This window comes from Camponotus vicinus, unplaced genomic scaffold, assembly GCF_025532165.1.
Source record: "Camponotus vicinus isolate PSW18456_S1 unplaced genomic scaffold, iyCamVici1.0 SCAF_5, whole genome shotgun sequence".
Lineage (NCBI taxonomy): Eukaryota > Metazoa > Arthropoda > Insecta > Hymenoptera > Formicidae > Camponotus > Camponotus vicinus.
This window is the reverse complement of record NW_028141977.1, coordinates 16,429,646-16,450,326: the sequence shown is the minus strand read 5'-3', so window position 1 is coordinate 16,450,326 and position 20,681 is coordinate 16,429,646. Positions and strand designations below refer to the sequence as shown.

The 20,681-nt window shown below is 36.2% G+C and overlaps 1 protein-coding gene across 3 annotated transcripts in view; it reads left to right on the top strand.

The window, feature by feature from the left end:
- The window catches only part of Salm (spalt major), a 66,667-nt gene extending 49,491 nt beyond the window's left edge, over window positions 1-17,176 (top strand). Inside the window, exons 2-8 of one of the 3 annotated variants that reach the window (XM_083101318.1) lie at window positions 1,633-5,061; window positions 8,993-9,126; window positions 9,615-9,902; window positions 10,484-10,802; window positions 11,340-11,488; window positions 11,736-11,909; window positions 12,249-17,176. In XM_083101318.1, coding sequence (XP_082957444.1) covers window positions 1,633-5,061; window positions 8,993-9,126; window positions 9,615-9,902; window positions 10,484-10,802; window positions 11,340-11,488; window positions 11,736-11,909; window positions 12,249-12,659 — 4,904 coding nt within the window. In that variant the 3' untranslated portion in view covers window positions 12,660-17,176. The remainder of the gene's footprint in view (window positions 1-1,632; window positions 5,062-8,992; window positions 9,127-9,614; window positions 9,903-10,483; window positions 10,803-11,339; window positions 11,489-11,735; window positions 11,910-12,248) is intronic. The other 2 variants (XM_083101319.1, XM_083101320.1) reach the window with 2 other exon arrangements.
- The last annotated feature ends 3,505 nt before the right edge of the window (window positions 17,177-20,681 follow it).

Here is a 20,681-nt window from a genome sequence, read left to right as displayed (position 1 = left end):
GGTGAAACGTGAGGGTATATACATTGGTATCACAAATCGAAATCAGCTCGACAGTACGACGCTAGAGACCCGGCGCGCACTGGATAATAATTAATAACCCGACGGTGAGTGGTTCGCACAAGCGCCGCCTTCTTCTCTCTCTGATTTATAGACCGCCTTCTTTATATCATAATCGTGACGGGGGGTAATATGCCGACGGTAATGGAAGGTCACGTTGACATTCTGAAAATGTGGAAGGGAAAATGTGTGAGTGTGAAAAATGAGTATTTCCCGGGGTGCGGCTTTTGATTCTTAGGGCTTTCTTGGCTGACAGGCCAATCGGAACGAAGAAGAAATCTTCACAATTGGTCAATTTTGAAATTTTCGTAGAGTCAAAGAAATATCTTTGTATATAATTTCTTATTTATGGCAACACTATGGAGGGGAAACGTCTTAGTCAGAAATTTCTGAACAGTTCTGATCAGTTTCCATTTCTTCTGCGTTCGTACATGTTTCAGCAAGTTTAATAATCATTCTTACACTACTAGGATCTGTTACATTACGGTAAATATTTAATATAAAAATTTTCTCTCTAATTTTGGTGAAACTCATATATTTTATACATATTTTGAGTCAGAGAAATAAAAAATACGTACTAGTAATACAAGTAATAATAAAAATAAGACATTTTTCGAATAGATTACTTATAGAAATATATAAAAAAATGTAAATAACATATATTAATACTATAATATATTAAAATAATATGTAAAATATTTTTAAAAATATTTTGATATAATTTAGTGATAAAGGGAATTGTTCAAAAAAATTGAGAATAATAATTAATCATTTCGGTAAAATAAAAAGCAAAATAAAAATTAGTTTTCTCGAAATTTTATATCTCTGACTCAAAAAAATTGGAAAGGAAATATTCTATATTGAATATTGACATTGTGAAATTGAATATTTACTTAATGTGTAATTTATCTTTATGTTTACCTATTGATTCGTTTTTTCATTTTTTCATTTGTTTGATTTAGAACTTGACAACTGGTGCATTTTCGAAATTGTAGAATGTGTGAAGAGAAGATAGATCGTAAAATATCGCGTGTAAAATGGAATATAACATATCCACTACGATTACGCAGGGAAAAAAAATTACTTTTGAATGATAAAGTAAAGGATTTAGCTGCGTCTCTCATCATATCAGGATTATTGCAACTGTTACGTTAGTATGCATATATAGAAATAAATATTAGTGAGCATATATAGAATTATCCAAAATTAGAAAATAAGATATATGGATAAAAATATGAGTTATGAGAATTTAATCTCCCTTTTATAGATTAATAACACGGATAGCAAGCAGACGTCGTCAATCATCCGAAGGGTATATTAGCGATCCGAAGAATATGTTAGCTTTTTCAACCACTGAGTTAATATCACTCATCATTAGCGTCTCTAATGCTTTATTTGCCTCAGAAACGATCTACTTTGAAGAGTAGCGTTTTTTTTTATTAAATTTATTTTTATCTTTTGGCATCATGCCAAGCATTACACATTTATCACTATATTCAATTAACAATATAAAGAGAAAATAACATATAAAGAGAATAACTTTGTTATTTATGATTTTTCGTCGTTATGTTGCAGGTGAAGAAAATGACTTCATATCAGATGGTGAGGAAAGCGGTGGTGGGGCAGGAGGTGAGGAAGCCGTGGATCTCACCGCGGCGAGATCTCATCAGGGTGACGAGGACGATAAGGATGCCGACGATCCGTTGGGCGAGGACGAAGAGGACGGCGGCGACGAGCAAGACGAGCAATACGAGGACGAGGAGGGTTCGCGAAAACAGATTCGCCATCGACAGGACGCGGAAAACAACAACAGTTTTGTCGGGAGTGGCTCAACCTCTGCTGGAATATTTCCACCTGCTGGAACTAGTCATGTCACTCTCGAGGCCCTTCAAAATACGAAAGTTGCGGTCGCGCAGTTTGCTGCCACCGCCCTCGCTGGTGGAGTCGATAGCGACGCGGCATTACAGGATTTGGCCTTTCTACAAAGTACGCTGTATAATCTTCAGCATCAACAGGTACTCCAGCTGCAGTTTATCAGCCAGCTTCAGCAACAATTATCGATCACTCAAAAGCAACCGGTAGCGCAACCGTCATCGATAGAGCCGGCTGATAGCAAGGAGGCTTCGTCGTCTCCCATCATCCATCCGAAACCATTGTCGAGTCTCACATCACCACCTACTTCCCGGCCACCGAGTCACCATCATTCATCACCAGCGCCACTGACGCCGAATATACTTCAAGAACGACCCACCTCGACGAGTAGTGCCTCTTCATTGAATCTACCTCTGTCTTCATCCGGCACTACATCGACTACCGCTACGACTACCAGTAGTCAAATCTCACTGTCGCATCAAATGCCGCCGCTTTGCTCGATCAGCTCTTCTCTCGCCGCGTCGATCATAACGAACAACGATCCACCGCCGCTTCACGAACCGAACACGCTGGAGATGCTGCAAAAACGTGCTCAGGAGGTGTTGGACAACGCGAGTCAAGGTCTATTGGCTAACAATCTGGCCGATGAGCTTGCGTTTAGAGGCAGTAAAGGCTCACGGCTCTCACCTTACGATTCGAAAACGAGCGGCGGTCGAGGCGAGCCCTTCTTCAAGCATCGATGTCGCTTCTGTGGCAAGGTCTTCGGCAGCGATTCAGCGCTACAGATCCACATACGATCCCATACAGGTGAGCGACCCTTTAAGTGCAACGTCTGCGGCAGCCGATTCACCACCAAGGGCAACCTGAAGGTCCACTTTCAGAGGCATACGGCCAAGTTTCCACACGTAAAGATGAATCCGAATCCCGTTCCAGAACATCTAGACAAATACCATCCGCCCCTCTTGCAACAAATTGCTTCCGGGCAACGGCCAATATCCCCGCCGCCGCCGCCGCCTCTCTCCATTCATCATCCCTCGTGTCATCCGGCACGTAGGGAGCACAGTTTCCTACCACCACAGCCGCCTTTACCTCTCAGTCTCACTTCGCCTGGCATGATCCTTTGCCGGTTACCGGTTATTAATCACCGGGACGATCAGGATGTGCCGGAAAACCTTAGTAAACCCGTAACCGCTGTCCCGCCAATGTCTCCTACTTCCCCCGCTGCTATATCGAACTCTCATCATTCCTTTCACGACAATCATCAACAACAACAACAACAACAAAAGCAACAACTCGAGCAGAGAGAGGAGATAAAACTCGAGCAAAGATCGCCTGGACAGGAGCAGTATCAGCACCGACCGATGAGCCAGGAAGACACTGGACGCATAACCCCGAAGAGAGAGCCCGAAGAGACGGACGAACCTGCGGAAACGGAAGACTGTGAGGATTTTGAAGAGACTACGAGGCGATCTCTAAATTCACCTTCATCCTTGGTGAACCCGTCGTTTCAGCCGCAAACATATGAGGATTGTAGTATGGATAGCAAGATCAGTGGACGGCTAGAGGGCGACGGGGAAATGGAAATAGATGAAGAGACAGAGGAGCAACCGGAGAACCTCTCCGGTAAGGTTACGATCAATCGCTTGCCCCAACAGATGATGGCATATCCCGGAGCATCTCCAGCTAGTAGTAGCGCGAGTAGCGGTAGTCTTCAGACGTCCTTCGCCGGGATTCTATTCCCAAGCGCCCCGGCTCATCATCAAATACCTCCTCATCTTCCGGCGGTTTCTACAGCTGCGCAGACGCCGACCGTCTCCGCAAACGAGATGATCGATCCGGCTAAAGATCCAGCGATCTATTCGAGCTTGTTACCGCGGCCGGGTAGCAACGATAATTCCTGGGAAAGCTTGATTGAGATAACGAAAACTTCGGAGACATCTAAATTGCAGCAACTAGTCGACAATATCGAGCACAAATTGAGCGATCCTAATCAGTGCATCGTTTGTCATAGAGTACTCTCGTGTAAGAGTGCGTTATTAATGCATTATCGCACTCATACAGGGGAACGTCCATTCAAGTGCAAGATCTGTGGTCGCGCATTTACTACAAAGGGTAATTTAAAAACTCACATGGGAGTGCATAGGGCTAAGCCACCGCTAAGAGTGCTACATCAGTGTCCGGTATGTCACAAGAAGTTCACGAACGCTCTCGTACTTCAGCAGCATATACGCCTTCACACCGGCGAACCTACCGATCTCAGTCCAGAGCAGATTCAAGCCGCAGAAGTAAATGAGTTTCCGGGTTGTTATCCTCAACCTCAGCTTTCCTTTTTCCCGCAAGGATTTGCACCGATGCATCCGACCGGTGCTAGCTTTACCTTAGGATTCCCTGGATCTAGGCAGCCAACTATTGAGCAACAATCGCATGAAAATGACATCGATTTGAAGGAAGAATCTCAGCAACAAAGGCAAAGATTTATGGAAGAGCATAGCGAGGAAATGGAAGATCAGGATGACGAGGAGCAGGATCGCAGAGAAGACGACGATAGGTGTGAGATGAATCGCGATAGACATAGTGTCGAGATTGAAAAAGAGCAAGAGCATGAAAATGAGGAGACAGAACATAGAGACATGATACTTCCCATGTTTTCAACTTCTTTGGCGGCCCTCGAAAACCAAGTAAAGACCATCACGACGACGATCGCCACGACCACGATTGCGAATGCAGCCAGATCGCCGCCGTCCTTTCACCGATACAATGGTAGCGAAAAAAGCGACAGCTCGCCCATGTCCGGTGCCCCGCTTGATCTGACACCTCGCGCTTCGTCCACTCCGGCGTCGGTGGCTTCCACGTCGCCGACACCGCCGCCGCTGCCGCCACCGTCCCAGACTGCACCGACGCATCATCCGTCGCATCCCTTCAGCATGTTTGCTGGATTGTTGCAAGCAGTCTCGTCCGCACCCACTACCAGCACGCCAGGCACGTCCAACATAAATAGCGTCACGTCGATGAGTGCGGTCAACCCGGGAAGCGCTCCCGGCAGCGGACCTCTAGCCTCACTAACCACCTCAGCTGTACTAGCCGCATCATCGACTTACAATCCACTCGGTCTAGCTGTCGGAGGGCCAGCAGGTAGGCTCCAAGTCATCAGAATCAGCGAGCTGCGGTTCCTGCTACACCTTTTCCCGCGTCCAATGATCACGATTCCATCTTGCTACGAATTACCGAGTCCAAAATCGCATTCCACTATACCTCTTTCCGTGTGTGATGACATATTCGGCTTATCCATGTCTCACGCCGACATCCTGTTTGCGGTGTAGCCGGACCTAGCACTCCTACTTTCCCGTTATATGACTTTTTTTATTTTTCTTATTAATTTTATTATAACAATCATCTTTTGATATCTCTTTATCTTTTTTTTTGTATGTCTGCATCATTATTTGTTATTTTCATTTTATTATTATTTATTTCATCGTTTTATCTTTTTCTATTTTTTTCGTGCTATCTCTTGCAATAATACTTGTAGAATATGCCTCACCGCTTTGTCTTGATTTTCTCCAGTTTTACAACAATTTCTGCTTTTCATATTCATGCGATATCATGTGATGATGCATACAAACACATACGTACAGAGAAATTTTCATCATAATTAGAACCAAATTTCAATTTGTTATATCTTATTTAAATTTTTTTTCTTTTTTTTTAGAATCTTTAGAACCTTTAACTTTAGAAAACTAAATGAAGAGAGAGATTCCGTATAACCATCTTATGTGCATCCTGGAGATATTTACAATAATTTGGTTATCATACCCTTTGGGAATGGAATGTTTAAAAGGAAAACAATAAATTTGATTATATCGGAAAATATACGAAAACAATGTTGTACACAACTTTTTAAAATTATGAATGAAAAAATCTACAATGATGGAAAATACTTTGCAATTAATCTTTTCAATTGTGGAATAATAAGAAGAAAATCTGAAGCAATGTATTAATAAGCTCTCGTTAATTTAATTGTTCGGAACAGTAGAAGCTTCGAGGAAAATTCTTAAAAGACAAAAATTAACAGATAATGGAGCTACTACTACGATGTGAGGTGCCTAATTGTATATTTATGTGAATGCCATCAGGCATATGAAGCTACCATCTGCACGTATCATCACGCAATTTGCCTACTATGATAGAGGGGACATGATATATATTAAAACATAAAAACTGGTACTGTGTACATAAAAACTTGTGATAATCAAATTAATGAAGTGAATTGAAAACTCTTGTTGTATATTGGTAGTAATTTTTTAATATTTAATATGTAATAATAGTGTAATTATATATATATACACATGTACATATATGTACATATTATATATATTATATACATCTATTATACAATATATATGTATATGTATGTACACATATGTATGTGTGTATGTGTGTATATTTATATGAATTAATATTCATGAATAACATGGAATATATTACAAAATATATTTCTTGTGTCATGCAGGAATCTGTGCTATAAATATAGGAAGCATAGATTGCTTTTATCCAATCTATACTGTAAGAAATTCTGGCGAATAAAAAGAGGCTAGTAATAATGAAATTTGCTTTTTTTTTAATTGGCATAGAATATACTTCCTTTGTTTTTCCTATTTCTGATAAAAAAAAATATAATCTGTTAAATATTTCTACTTTTCTGATACACTTCTATATTGAACTCGCTTATGAGTATTTTATGCTTTCTATAACTATGTACAACACACACATACACACATACATACAGATACATATAAATGCATACATCATACATACATATATGTACATATAATGGCAGCTACATGTAATTTTATTATTAAATTTTAATTTGATCTACATAATTATGATTTCAATAATTTTGACGACAATATGATAGTGTTTTCTGAAGGTATTTTGAATACTGAGATCAGAATGCTAAAAACAAAAAATTGCATTATTTCTTTCAATTAATTAAAATATGATGATGTAAGAAGGATCTCTTTTAAAAATAAGAGACATAATTTTCAGAGAGATAAATCTCATCTTTTAAAATGCGATTAGTTTTTATTTATATTTGTATGTTAACGTTTTATTTTGCGAATATTTCGGATATTTACGTTAATTATCTGTATTATTGTAAATTATATTACCCATAAAAATGTTGATATGATTAATAGCACATCAAAGTTTATCAAAACGTTGTGATAATGGATTATTGTACTGTTTTATAAACTATAAAACGCGAATGTAATTTCGAGAGAATATATACAGTTCGATATAATAAGTGATCTTATAATACATTGAATTTAAAGAAGAAAGAATCAATTTCTGTGCGACGAGATGTTAAACAGCACAATCGCGGTTTGATAATTTTTGAAATAATCGCGATTTTTTCAAGTACAATATTGATAAAAAGACACGGAAAATATATTGATAACATGATACTGATGTAATTTTGAACACAAAAATTGATATCTGTACGAAAATTATTGATTGTTTTAAGTTATACTTTCAAATTGTAATTTGATGGAAATATTTTATTTTTTATTATATATATATATATATAAATAATAAAATATTGTTATATAATTTACTATTAATTATTATATAATAATATATAATTAATAATTCTTATAATAATTATTACATTAATTTACTATAATAATTTTTTATAATTTTTTATAATAATTGATAATAATAATAATATGCGTGACTGTATATGTGTGTGAGTAGGTAATCGCGCAGTAGTTTTTCACTTTCAAATTATGAACATTACTAATTTGTGTATCATAGAAAATAATGTGTAAAGTGTGAAAATAGTGTAGAAAATAATGTAGAAAGTAATGTTTTGGAGATTTTTTTAATAACAGATTTTCTAGTCAATTTGAAGGTTTCAGTAAGGATGTTAGGGTAACGAAATGCATCATATTATATATAGGCTTATCTCTAATATTTTATTATCCTTTTATATCTCTAATATTTTATTATCCTTTTATATCTCTAATATTTTATTATCCTTTTAATTAAATTTTTTTTACGCTTGAGATATTTCTTTCAAAGTGTTATATTTATGAAATGCCTCATAAATGCTTTGAGACAAATATTCTCTCTCTCTATCTATCTTTCTCTTTTTAAAGTTAAATTTAATCTTTGTATAAATTAATTTTGTATTATAGGTAGTATTATATTCTTTTTTGTATTAGAATTAACAATAAGGTAAAGGGTCTTTTGAAATGGATGATTTATTGCAATTTTTATATTGCTTATTATGATACAGTACCGGTCAAAAATATATCACCTTGTGTTTTTTGAGGATAACTTAATTCAAAGCGCACATATTTCTATCTAGTCAAATGTTTAATACTAAGTATGTAAGTTACTAAGCAATAAACTTTTCATTCAATAGTGAAAATAACAACTCAAAAAATAGATTAAATACACTTTGAATTAAGGTATTAAAAACCCCAAAAAACATAAAGATGCTATATTTTTGGCCGGTACTGTATATTATGACATTCTTTAAAACTCATTTTTGGTCATTAAAATTAAAAATGTGAAGCTCACATTAATTTTATGTATTTATGTATTATTAATTTATTTTTATCAATTTTTAGTTTTATCAATTCGTCTCACATACACGTACATATATACACGCATGCACACATATAATAAAAAATTAATATAATAAAAAATCATAGTATAATAAAAAAATTAATCTTTTGTAATCTCACTTGATCTCATTTTACGTTACTTATTCCTATTCCCATCTTTTCTCTATTCGGTATTCTGACTTTATTTTTAATTTATTTAACTTTCTATTATTATTTATAAATAATAAAATAATTAATGTATCAATTATTTTTTTAAACCCTTTAAATTTATGTTTTAGATATATATTAGAAATCATAAAAAGATACACAATGCAGGACATCAATATCGAACAAAAATACATTAAAGTAAAAAATATCTTCAGTGGAAAACATATATATTACACATACATTGTACAAAGAATTGACTCAAAAATGTAAGGAGGTACGATCTGTTACAGTACGTGGCAACACCACTTGCAAATTCTGCTACAAGACGTTCGCGTGCCAATCCGCGTTGGAGATACATTATCGGAGTCATACGAAGGAACGACCTTTCAAATGCACTATATGCGACCGAGGTTTTTCCACAAAGGTAAATAAAAAAAAATCTACTTTATTTTAAAAACGATTGTCACTGATTAATAATAATCTCTCATTCTCTTTCCCGCTCTCTCTCTTTCTCTTTCTTACGCTTGTAAGATGCCTCAATTCCCTGCGATTCACTTTTCATATAGAAAAAAATCGTTGATTATGGCAGGCCCAATCAACTCGATATATTGCATCTTATTTAACTCTTAAGCACTAGTGTAGGGCGTTATGTGATGCTCTACGTGATACTTTCATAAGATTTATGGCACGATTTCACATGAAATGCGTGGAATTACTAATGTAAGAATGTTAAAAGAACATATATCCATGACACTACTACTTGCCAATGCTTAAGGATTAATTAAGAAGTAATTAATAAAATGTCAGAAAAAGATATTGCATTCTTCGCACAAAAAAACTTCTCCTAAGCCTCATACGATATCTATTCATATCACTTCTATATTCTTCTCGTCTGTTCTGCTATACTTTCAGAACGACGATTCCGGTCAGCAAGTATGTTCCTGCGCGGACCAACCCTTCGCCGCGAAGGGTCCAATCCCCCCACAACCCAATCCCCAATACCGCTCGTACCCGGCGAGACCGGCCGCCGGAAATCGTGAGAAACCGAAACGCAGGCGGCGGCGGCCTGAGGAACGGAAGAACCGGGGGCGGACAGGAGCAGGAGGGGGGCGAAGGCTGACGTCTGTTTATCCTGCCGTCCGCCTGCCCCCGCTGATGCCACCCGCCCTCGGACTTCTACCCTCGGACCACGTCTTCCTGGTAAGAGCCTCTCAAACAAAGCAAGCGTACATGCGCTCGTCTTGCTATCTCGTATGATCGCGATCACATCTTGGCCAAGTTGCAATTATACCTTTTCGCGTATAATAATATCCGCGTTCTTCCTTCAGGTAAACGACCTGAAGTAGCTCGATCGTTTGGCCGAATGATAATTGCATTGAAGAGATAAAACAAGATGTGTATATACTCGTGCATTAACTATCAGATTATAATGCAAAGAAATGCAAATATATAATAAAGGGAAATTATACCTCGATAAGAAAAGAATTGCCTTGGATTTAATGTATCAAAATTCTCGTAAAATGGGTAGAAATATCTAACATGTTGTGTACGCGAGATAGGTCATATTTATAAAATAAAAGTTTAATATATATAAAGAGCTTAATATATACTTATGGCAATCAACTTAATCGTAGTATTCACGAACCGCTAATATGTTTTACATAAATACTACACATGAATAACAATGCTACGATTGTTCTTTTTGTCTCTCTTTTTCCTTTCTTTCTAGGGATCGCCGTCAATTACTTAATTAAATACAAAAAACGTGTTTTGATGCGTAGGGTAATATGAAGCAGCACATGTTGACTCATAAGATTCGCGATATGCCGCCGCATCTATTCGGCGATGCAAAGCAACAGCAGCAGCAGCAGCAGCAATCACAGCAGCAGCAGCAACAACAGCAGCAACATCAGCAGCAACAGCAATGTCAGGATCATGAAACTTCCAGGAGCCCAATGTGCACCGATGATTCGAGCCTGCCACCCCCGCCTCCACCGCCGCCACCACCTCCACCGATGCCACCTACGTCAATCGAGTCTGCGATACCAATAAAGAGATCTCCGCCGGAAGGAGATTTACCGGCGCCAAAGAGACCAGCCAGTAAGTACATCGTTCACTAGCTTTCGTAAAGAGTAAGACTCAATTTGCTTCTTCATCGAGCGTCATACGAATTCAGCTTCGCTTGGCAGATTCTGTTTCATTGCTAATCGCGGCCTCCCTTATTAACCAAAATAGTTTGAAATACCCGATGCTACTGTTGCTTTGCGTACGCTTTTAGTCCTCCTTATATTTCCTATCTGTCATCTCTATGTGTCTTGATGTTTCTATATGTTGGTGAAGGATTACATAGATTTTCCTCGTTTCTTTATTCAATTGAATTTCTTGTATATTATATGGTGGCACTTTATATTTTCATGTCCGATGTTCCATCGTCGCACGTGAAAATATTATTGAAATATTAGAAGCAAAGCTTTAAAAAAGCCGCTGAGTCTATTTATGCCGCACGTTTATAGTTTCCACAATCTGTAGCCTCAGACTTTTACGAAATGCAAAGAACGATTCTTAAGTCATCATCGTCGCACATTTCCATCACGAAGTCAGGGTCAGTTTAGCGAAAACCGTTATATGTATTTGCAGGCATGCCGAGCAAGCACTTGTGCCAGATTTGCAATAAGAATTTCTCTTCGTCTTCGGCGCTCCAGATCCATATGAGAACCCACACTGGCGACAAACCGTTCCGATGCACCGTCTGTCAGAAGGCGTTCACCACCAAAGGCAATCTTAAGGTATAATACATTAATTCTTCTATATAATTGCCACCGGAAGTCTGAGTCTCTTTCTTTCTCTCTCTTTCTTTTCTATGAATTCCCGATAATCTTTACTAACACCAGCTAGAGCCGCTATCGCTTCTACTAACGCCAAAACGCGTAGTCGCAAATCGTTCGAGCTCGATGAAAGATTAGCGCCCATTTCATTAAAATACTGACGCGAATACCGCTTTTAACCGTTTCCTTTTATTTCTCTATCACACAGGTACACATGGGCACCCATATGTTCACCAACGGAACGTCACGTCGAGGTCGACGAATGTCATTGGATCTACCTCCTCTGCCAATCACGCCCAAGGACTCGGAATTTCTGCAACGACGACCGGACCTTTTTTACCCATATCTTCCCGCACCATTCCTTAACGGCGTCCAGCAGAAGGTAAATATTTATTCATTAAATATGTTGATATTGTTTGAAATAAATGGCTATTTCGCCAATGTGTACAAAAATAATTAGCGTGGTAAAAATTTGATAAACATTTTATATAAATGTTGACGAATTTGTATCGCAATAAGTCACGGGAGCTTTTTTCTTCACAATTTTTCGCGCAAAAAGTTTTATTGTCTAACTTAAGATATTTAATGATATTATACAAACGATGAGACACAATATCACCGAAAGTGTTGCAGAGCCGCAATTAACGATCGTTGTCTATTTTCGTTTTTGTAGGTAATTGCCTTCGAATAAACCTAACCAGACGGCGTACATTACTTACAGCTGAACGAGATCTCGGTGATTCAAAGTAACAACGGATTGCCTCCTCATTCCTTGGGCGCGGGCAAATACGCGGCGAGTCTGTTCGGCTCGGTGTACGGAGCCGGCGGGGGCGGTTTTCCCTTGGATAAGCAGCCGATGGCGCCAACCAGTAACGGACCCCTGGTGGACGGCAAATCCGCTATTCCATCGGGTTCCATGCTCTTCCAAACGCCATCGCCCACGCATTCGCCCGGCGCGCCATCGTCCAATGGCGGTAATCAAAACTCGATTAACGTGCCGTCCTGGACTGGCGACGCTCTTCAGCATCACTTCGATCGAGAGACACCGAGCAGAAGCGAGAATGACGCCACGCCGCCCACCGCCGCACGTCTACCACCGCCACCGACGAGGGGAGAGGGATTAGCCGCGTGAAACATAACGAATACATATCTTCCCATCTAGCCATACGAAGGAAGACGCGACCGGTTACTCACGGTGGCCGAATCTCCGCCGAGTAATAAGAGGCTGAGCGCATAACTCCGATTAGCGAGAGAATTTTTCCAGACTGAATCAATTTAGAGAACAAAGAAGATTCTTCGCGCGGTGAGCGAATGACGTGCAAACTGCGAGCAATCTTGGACCCCGTCCCTCCGTCCCAATCGGCGAAAGTTTCCTGTCGACCTATATCGCGGTCGCGAAAAACGAAAGGGGCTCGTCCGGAACAGAAGTAGCGGTTTCCGGTCTTGCGATAGTGATCCCCGGCGAATCCCGATCGGAGGGGTCACAATGCGACGCGACTATCTTTTCTATATGGTGTTTCCGTGCATTTCAAAACGGAGGACAATCTTCTAAGGACTGAGATAATCCACTTACTTGGTATTTCCCCACGTACGCGAATAACGACATATCCCTTCGCCCCTCTCTTCATCATCTCACTTGTTCCGATAGTGGTCTTAGTATCTACAAACGAAGACACCATGTTCCTATTATCGCGCTAGTCTTAATGCATAAAGCGGGGGTCGATAGGTGAATCAGATCGATATGCTTCCGAGTAGGCTATGACATCGAGAATTTCTCACCTCGATTCGGAAACTCCCGATTCGCGTGACTCAATCGCATCATCGCGTTCATCATCGTTTATTCAAGTCGAAATGTCACATCGCCCGCCAGCTATTGACGCGAGCCGATGAAGGTTTAAATATTATATTCCACGCGCATATGCGATCGAGCCACGTTAGTGTACGTACGTATGTAACATGTACGATTCTGGACGTCGAATCCCTTTGTACGGGGGATTCGGGGGAATCCCGGCGCTAGACACGGCGCCTAGACTGAGCTCGGCTCGCGAGAAAGGCGAGCATTAGCGTATTGGAGCCGCAAGACACGTGGCGTCGCGTCTTAACGGGTCTCCCCGACACAATTTGACCGTCCATTCGCGATAGCGGTGGTCACCTCTTTCCGGATCATCTAAGGCTACGTTATAAATATATATATATATATATACATAAAAATTATATATATTATAAATACAATATAAATAATTATATATATACATATATATATGTATACATAAACGAAATATTATATTGGTATGACAGAGGGAGTGTGAATTGATTGTGCGAGTTATATACATGCGCGATTGTATATGTGTTGCTTCCGTTTGTTTACCGTGTGTGTTTGATAGAAAAGAGAAATTGGAACACAGAACAAATGCGAAAACGGTAGGACATAGATGTAATTTAGGAGGCGGGCCCGGCAGCGCCCCTCGCTGTGATATGAGAGGAGCAGCCTGCAATCACTAAACCAATGTACTTATATCTTGTATCATATAGTATTATAATAATGATAATATAAATTTATTATACGTTTACACACACACACGCGCATGGACGGACGTATGCAGGAGGTACGACATGCGATGTGTTGCAAGTGTCTGCGAGCGCCTCGAGAGCCAAGTGTGACTAATTAATAACACCTAATACTATTACTAATTAGATGTCCATCCTTCACTGTACGTCATCGGCGATGTTTGCGTTGTCGTTGTAAATATAATTGTACCGTGCATCGCCCTCGTAATATTTATATAACGTCTATATAACGTTATTCATTTTTACGAAGAAGAAAGAGAAAATCGCAATTGGTCGCGGCGTCAAACGCAAATGCTTTTTAAAACCTGCGGAAACTTTCAAAAAAACTCGGTTATTTTTTTGTTATTTTTTAATTTTGCGAGTGACTCGAAACAAATTTATTAATATATATATTTATAAATATGAGAGAGACTATCATTGGCTATGTTTTTTAATATATTTTTTTTATGTGAATGTAATTATATTATATAAAAAAGTTAATTATATGATTTAATAATAATTTATATAGAAAAGAGAATTTTAATTATTAACCTTTTATCTGTGATTTTTTAGTAGATATGTCATGTAAGTAAAATACAGATAACATTACTACGACATTCGACACACTTAAACGGTATGATGTATGTATATATACGTAACAAAGCATTTTTTTTTTACATTATTGTTTGTGCGTATTCAACTCTTTTATCAACACGCTGCAAATAGCCAGTAGTAACTTGATATACTAGTATAAATCATCATTATCATCTATATCGTTATATATTAAATCGATTACCGAACGATCGAAGCATCGCCAATGAACACGTATTTACCATACATTTGCAACATGTATACTAATTTATGATTTATTTATTACTCACTTTTTTCGCGCGCGCGTGGAGTTTCGATTCTGGTATCTATCGTCTATGTACATCTACCGTATAAAGAATGTAAATCCGCGTAAAGAATGTAATTCTTTACATAAGTAATACCAAATGTGTGTAATAAAACTGCATGTAACACACGAAACAAATATTTTTTCTTAGAAAGATACTATTAAAAAATACTACTAAATATTTTTTCCTAGAAAAATACTATATCAAATATAGATATATGCAAAAAGGTTATAGAGCTTTTGTCTTAATAAACTCATCGAATTTCAAAATTATTTCTCGCATTGGCAGGGGCAAAAAAAAAGCGAAATTCTTGCATAGTTTTATTCCTGATAAAATTTAATAGATGAAATATTTCGACAGATATGGAATAATCAAATATTATCTTGCGTAAAGACGAATAACTAAATTTACATTTACATATACGAATAACTAAATTTACAATTTACATATTTGGAAAAAAATATTTCTGTAGTATAATTTTATATATACATTTATTATAAAAAGGATTATTTATTGTCATTTTGAGCGCGCTAATTTTACTTTCGAATGATCTTTCTGTAAAAACGTAGCCATCTAGACACATTTTATACTCCTCTTTAAAATTCGTGGAAGATCCGCGTGTATATCAAATGATATCGTGATCAGTATGACTGACATGGGATAGAGTTTTACGTGTAATCAATCCTACATGTGTGTATGTACATATAAATTAATACTATAATGGCTTCTATGTATGTCATCCTGTTTAAGATGAAAACCAGCCTACCTGTAGTCTTTGAAGCGAATATTACATAATACGTGCAACTGAACATACACTCATCTGCAGTGAATACTTTGTCGCGATAGACTATTTCACCTGATTTTTCTCGTTAGTGACAGAGAAAATCCCAGAAGGATTCATTGATTATAACTTTTGCATCGATTAAGCGTCTCTCTCATTGCGTAATGTTACAAAAAAAAAAGAGAAAAGCATGCAAATGCCACTCGAGACGAGATTTACAATCTACTGTTTCTTCTGGGGGCATGTCGCCTTCGCTAGAAATCAAAATCGCTAATAGCTATTTACCACTAGTACGCAATACGTGGTCGTTGGTCCGCGATAAAAAAAATAATATCGAGAAACTTGTGAAAATTCTCCATAATCGAGATATAACTTCTCGATCAAGGATAAGAAAGAGCGATTGAACTTAACGCATCGAAGCATATCGACGTTTTGTACTTATCGAAAATCAGATTATATTTTTACGTTCGAAAGACATACTAGAAAAGAGAATAAGAAATATATCGCCGGATAATAATCTTCGATGTGTAAAAGTGATTACTAATAGCGACGCTGTAAATTATTCGTATATAGAGAAAAAAAAGAGAAATCCAAGTTCGATGTGTGAATTATCAAACATTTCGATCTTATTGACCTCTCATTTTTAATCAGCTGATCGCCCTAGTTATTTTACAGTGTCGTAGACGATTTTTTATGAATTTGTATATTTCAAAATAATACATTTTTCCGTCTATAATTATAATAATCTACAATTCGAAGAGGAAGTGGGCGAGGGACGAGAAACAATCTTTCGAGGACAAGAGGCTCGTTTGCCACTTATGTTTCGCGATGATTTACGACAGTATACGTAAGATATTACAAAGATCTCTGCGAAACAAACTAATAATATTTCTTTCTTTTTCTCGAAAAAGTGTCAAAGGCTCGGCCTTTTGCGAGCGTCACGAATAAAATTGTAAATAGCGAATGCGCGGCGAATAAATGGTCCATAAGTATAGCAAAGTAAGTAGGGTATCGAAACGAACAGTCGATGTACATTTTAAGTGTATTACCAAAATTTTCGTAATGTAACGATCGACATGCATTTAAGAGGCGCGCATACGTCTCTCTCACTCTCGTGTGTACGTCATATATAAATACTTACAGGTGCGAATGAAATATATGCGAGAAAAAATTATCCCGATTAGCCATCGGCTTGGCATTGTCCGAGAGAGAAGATATTGCTTGTACACGATTTTGAGTTACTGTAAATATTGTATAATCCATGTATAAACACGACTGTATTAGATAAAAGACCTATCATTGTAGTTAAATGCGTTACGGATCATTATAACTATATCACTTCAACAATAAACCATTATTATGACGACGAAATGGTGAGATTTAAATCAGCGACTGTGTGTCTATAGATTCTTTCTTATATATGTATATTTGCGGGATATTCAATTATTAAAATGCTACGATCTTTATACAGTTCTTTTCTTGAAAAATACACGGGATCTTTGATTTCCTATAATATAATATCATTGTTTCACGAGTATAAATTTTAATGATGTTTTCATATTTTATATCGAAATTTTTTTATCTGAAAAGTAATTGGAAGGTAAAATTTCGAAAAGCCAAAGATCAAGAAGTGTATTCTTAAGATTTCACATATATACAAAAGAAGACGTACATACTTTAGGATGTTCTCGCTACTTCTCGTTTTCGGATTTTCCGACTCTTCTTCTCAGATAATGTTTAATTATATAATTATAATTATTAATTTTCACACACGCACTATCTAATCACACGCACTATCCTTTATTCCAACTTTCGAACTGCGCACTTGAAAAAAGCGTCCGATTTGAAACGTGGCGGCAGAAAGAAGAATGAGAGACGCCATGGAACGCTTTTACTACGTTCGTACACTAGCGACGCGTACATCTATTTTGGAACTACATGGCCAACCACTTTTCGGTGCCATGATAAAACAGTTAGTTGGTTCATGTCCGTGCTACATTTATAAATCATTTATAAATCCACAATTTATAAATGAGAAGTACATATAGACGTAATTAATATACTTCGTTAGCATGATTTTTTTTCCATTCAAGCATATATTATAAACATCAATGTATGCTATTAATGAAAGTTTATGTAATGTATGCACATGCGCGTAGGATTTGAAAACATTCATGGATATTGACTAATTTATGTTCATGTTTTTATGTCCACAGAGAGCGTAATCACACTTTCAGAGATCATCTGAAAGCGGGCCATGATGTCTCTCATTTTTCTCTTTAAAACAAATTTCTTTTTCATTACATCATTTATCATTTATTAATAATATGATTTATAGCTTTATCAACTATTGATAAAACTAAATCATATTATAAAAATATAATATCTATTAAAGAAATATAATATTTATATTTCTTTTATCCCCTTTTTTACTTTTTAAAATATATTCTATATGATAATATCACTTTTCTTTTTCCTTGAATTATTTTGTATTCTGTTTCTTTAACTGTTTTATAAGAATGTGGTTAAAAAATATGTAGCTTATTTATACCACTATAATATAATATTTTTATGGAGAGAGACTTTTGCCTTGACTATTAGTACTATTAGACTAAAAAAAATTATCAGTAAATTGTAATGTAAATTTCATCAGCTGTACATATGTATTATTTTATAAGACAGTTCCTACTGTTATCACATAATGCAGGATCGAAAGAGTTTTACATGCATATATATATAAAATAAAAATATATAAATACAAAATATTGCAAAATATCTAATATAAAAATACTCACATTTAGTCAATCTGTTAATGTATATTTATAATTAACGTTTTATTCAATAATATTACAGTGACCGGCAAAAATAAAAAGCCACCTTATCTATAAAACTGATTTGATTCAAAAAAGTAAAAAAAGATTTATTATAAAGTTTTTTATAACTAAAACTGAAAATTTATTAATTAATTTAATGTTTTTAATTGAAAAGAAATCATTTTTTATTTAATACTGTATTTATTTCTATATAATCATTTATTTAAGAGTGACAAAATAAAAAAGCCAGTTAAGGTAACATAGTATTACGATTTAAAAAACAACAATATTATTTTAATTAATAATTAATATGATTTCCTTTAGTCTCAATTACTTTTTGCAGTCTTCTTGGTATACTTTCAATTAAATTTTTTAAATGTTGTGGGTCCAAATTCTCCCAGGCTAGTTGTAATGCTTCAAAATAAGAATTCTTGTTAGTTACTCCGCTTTTATTAATCCTATTATCCAAAATTGCCCACAGATTTTCGATAGGGTTCAAATCTGGAGACTGCGGAGGCCATTCAAGTTGTTTAATCCGGCAGGAACGAAAAAAAGCTTGACTTTTCTTTGCTGTGTGTTTCGGGTCGTTATCTTGTTGGAAGATAAAATTATCTTCTAGTCCGAGTTTCAACAAAGACTCCTCCAAATTTTCATTTATTATATCAATGTAGACATCTGCTGTCATAATTCCGTCAATTTTGGCAAGATTTCCCACTCCTGCCCATGAGAAACATCCCCAGACTAAAATATTTCCTCCGCCATGCTTTACAGTTTTCTGAATATGACGATCTTGAAGCTCTTCTCCGTGTTTTCTCCAGACTCTAATCCGCTTCTTTTGTCCAAATAACTCGAATTTGCTTTCATCTGTCCATAAAATATTTTTCCAGAAGTCCAATGACATATTTGCATACTTCCGAGCAAATTGCAAACGTTTTTTCTTATTGATGACGCTAATGAAAGGTTGTTTACGTGCAAACCGGCTGTGTAAATTTGCTTCATTGAGTCTTCGACGTACAGTGCGGTCAGAAACAGTAAGATAAATGTTTTCCTGAATTTCTCTAACAGTAATCTTTGGGTTTTTCTTAACTTCACGGATTATTTTCATATCCTCCCGCTTGGATGTTGCTCGTTTTCGGCCTCTTCCGATTCTATCTGCCACCGATCCAGTTGATTGAAATTTTCTTCTGATCTGTTCTACTGCTCCTCTACTTACTTCATAATTTTTGGCTATATTCCGTTGGGAAAGACCTTTTTGAATATCTCGCACAATTAAGTTTCGAACTTGTGTTGTAATTGATCTTCCTCCCATTTTTGACCGCGAATTTTGTGTAATAATCGAGGTAAGCCAATGTTGCAAAAATGATTAACAACAACGTGAAGTGAGCGCAATAACATGAACATGTTGACATGACAACCAAACAAAATATTATACATATTATATCGAACAAATCTGAATGGCTTTTTTATTTTGTCAATATAATAAACAGCAATATTTAATAAATATAAATAAAACTGAAAAGTAAAAAATAATTTATGTGACTGTAACATAAAATTTTAAAATAAATAATAAATGCTTTTTCTTTCATCAATGAAAATCACATTGTTTTAATATTTTTACTCTTTCATTAAGCAAAACAGTATAACTAGGAAAATGGCTTTTTATTTTTGCCGGTCACTGTATATTTTATAATATATTATATATATTGTGCTCCATATTGTATAAATAATAAAATATACGAATTTTTTTACATCAATTATAAACACACTAGATATAATTCAAATATATTTGACATTAAAATTTCAAATGTTGAATGAAAAATAGCAAGATGTGCAAGAGTTAATTTATTATTTGATTTAGAATTAGAAAAATAGCAAAAGTGTATAAGAGTTAATTTATTATTTGATTTAAAATTTATCTATTTATGCAAATTAAGTTTATTAAAACCATATTAATTTTTTATTTATAGTTATTAAATTTATCGTAAGATTGTTTCGCGTTTCAACTTTATCTACTGACACGAAGCTATACAATTTTTATGCTGCTTATAGTTAACATCAATATTATCAAATCGCTTATTGATTGGTTCGTTCGTAATTGCTCTCGATTTATCAATCAT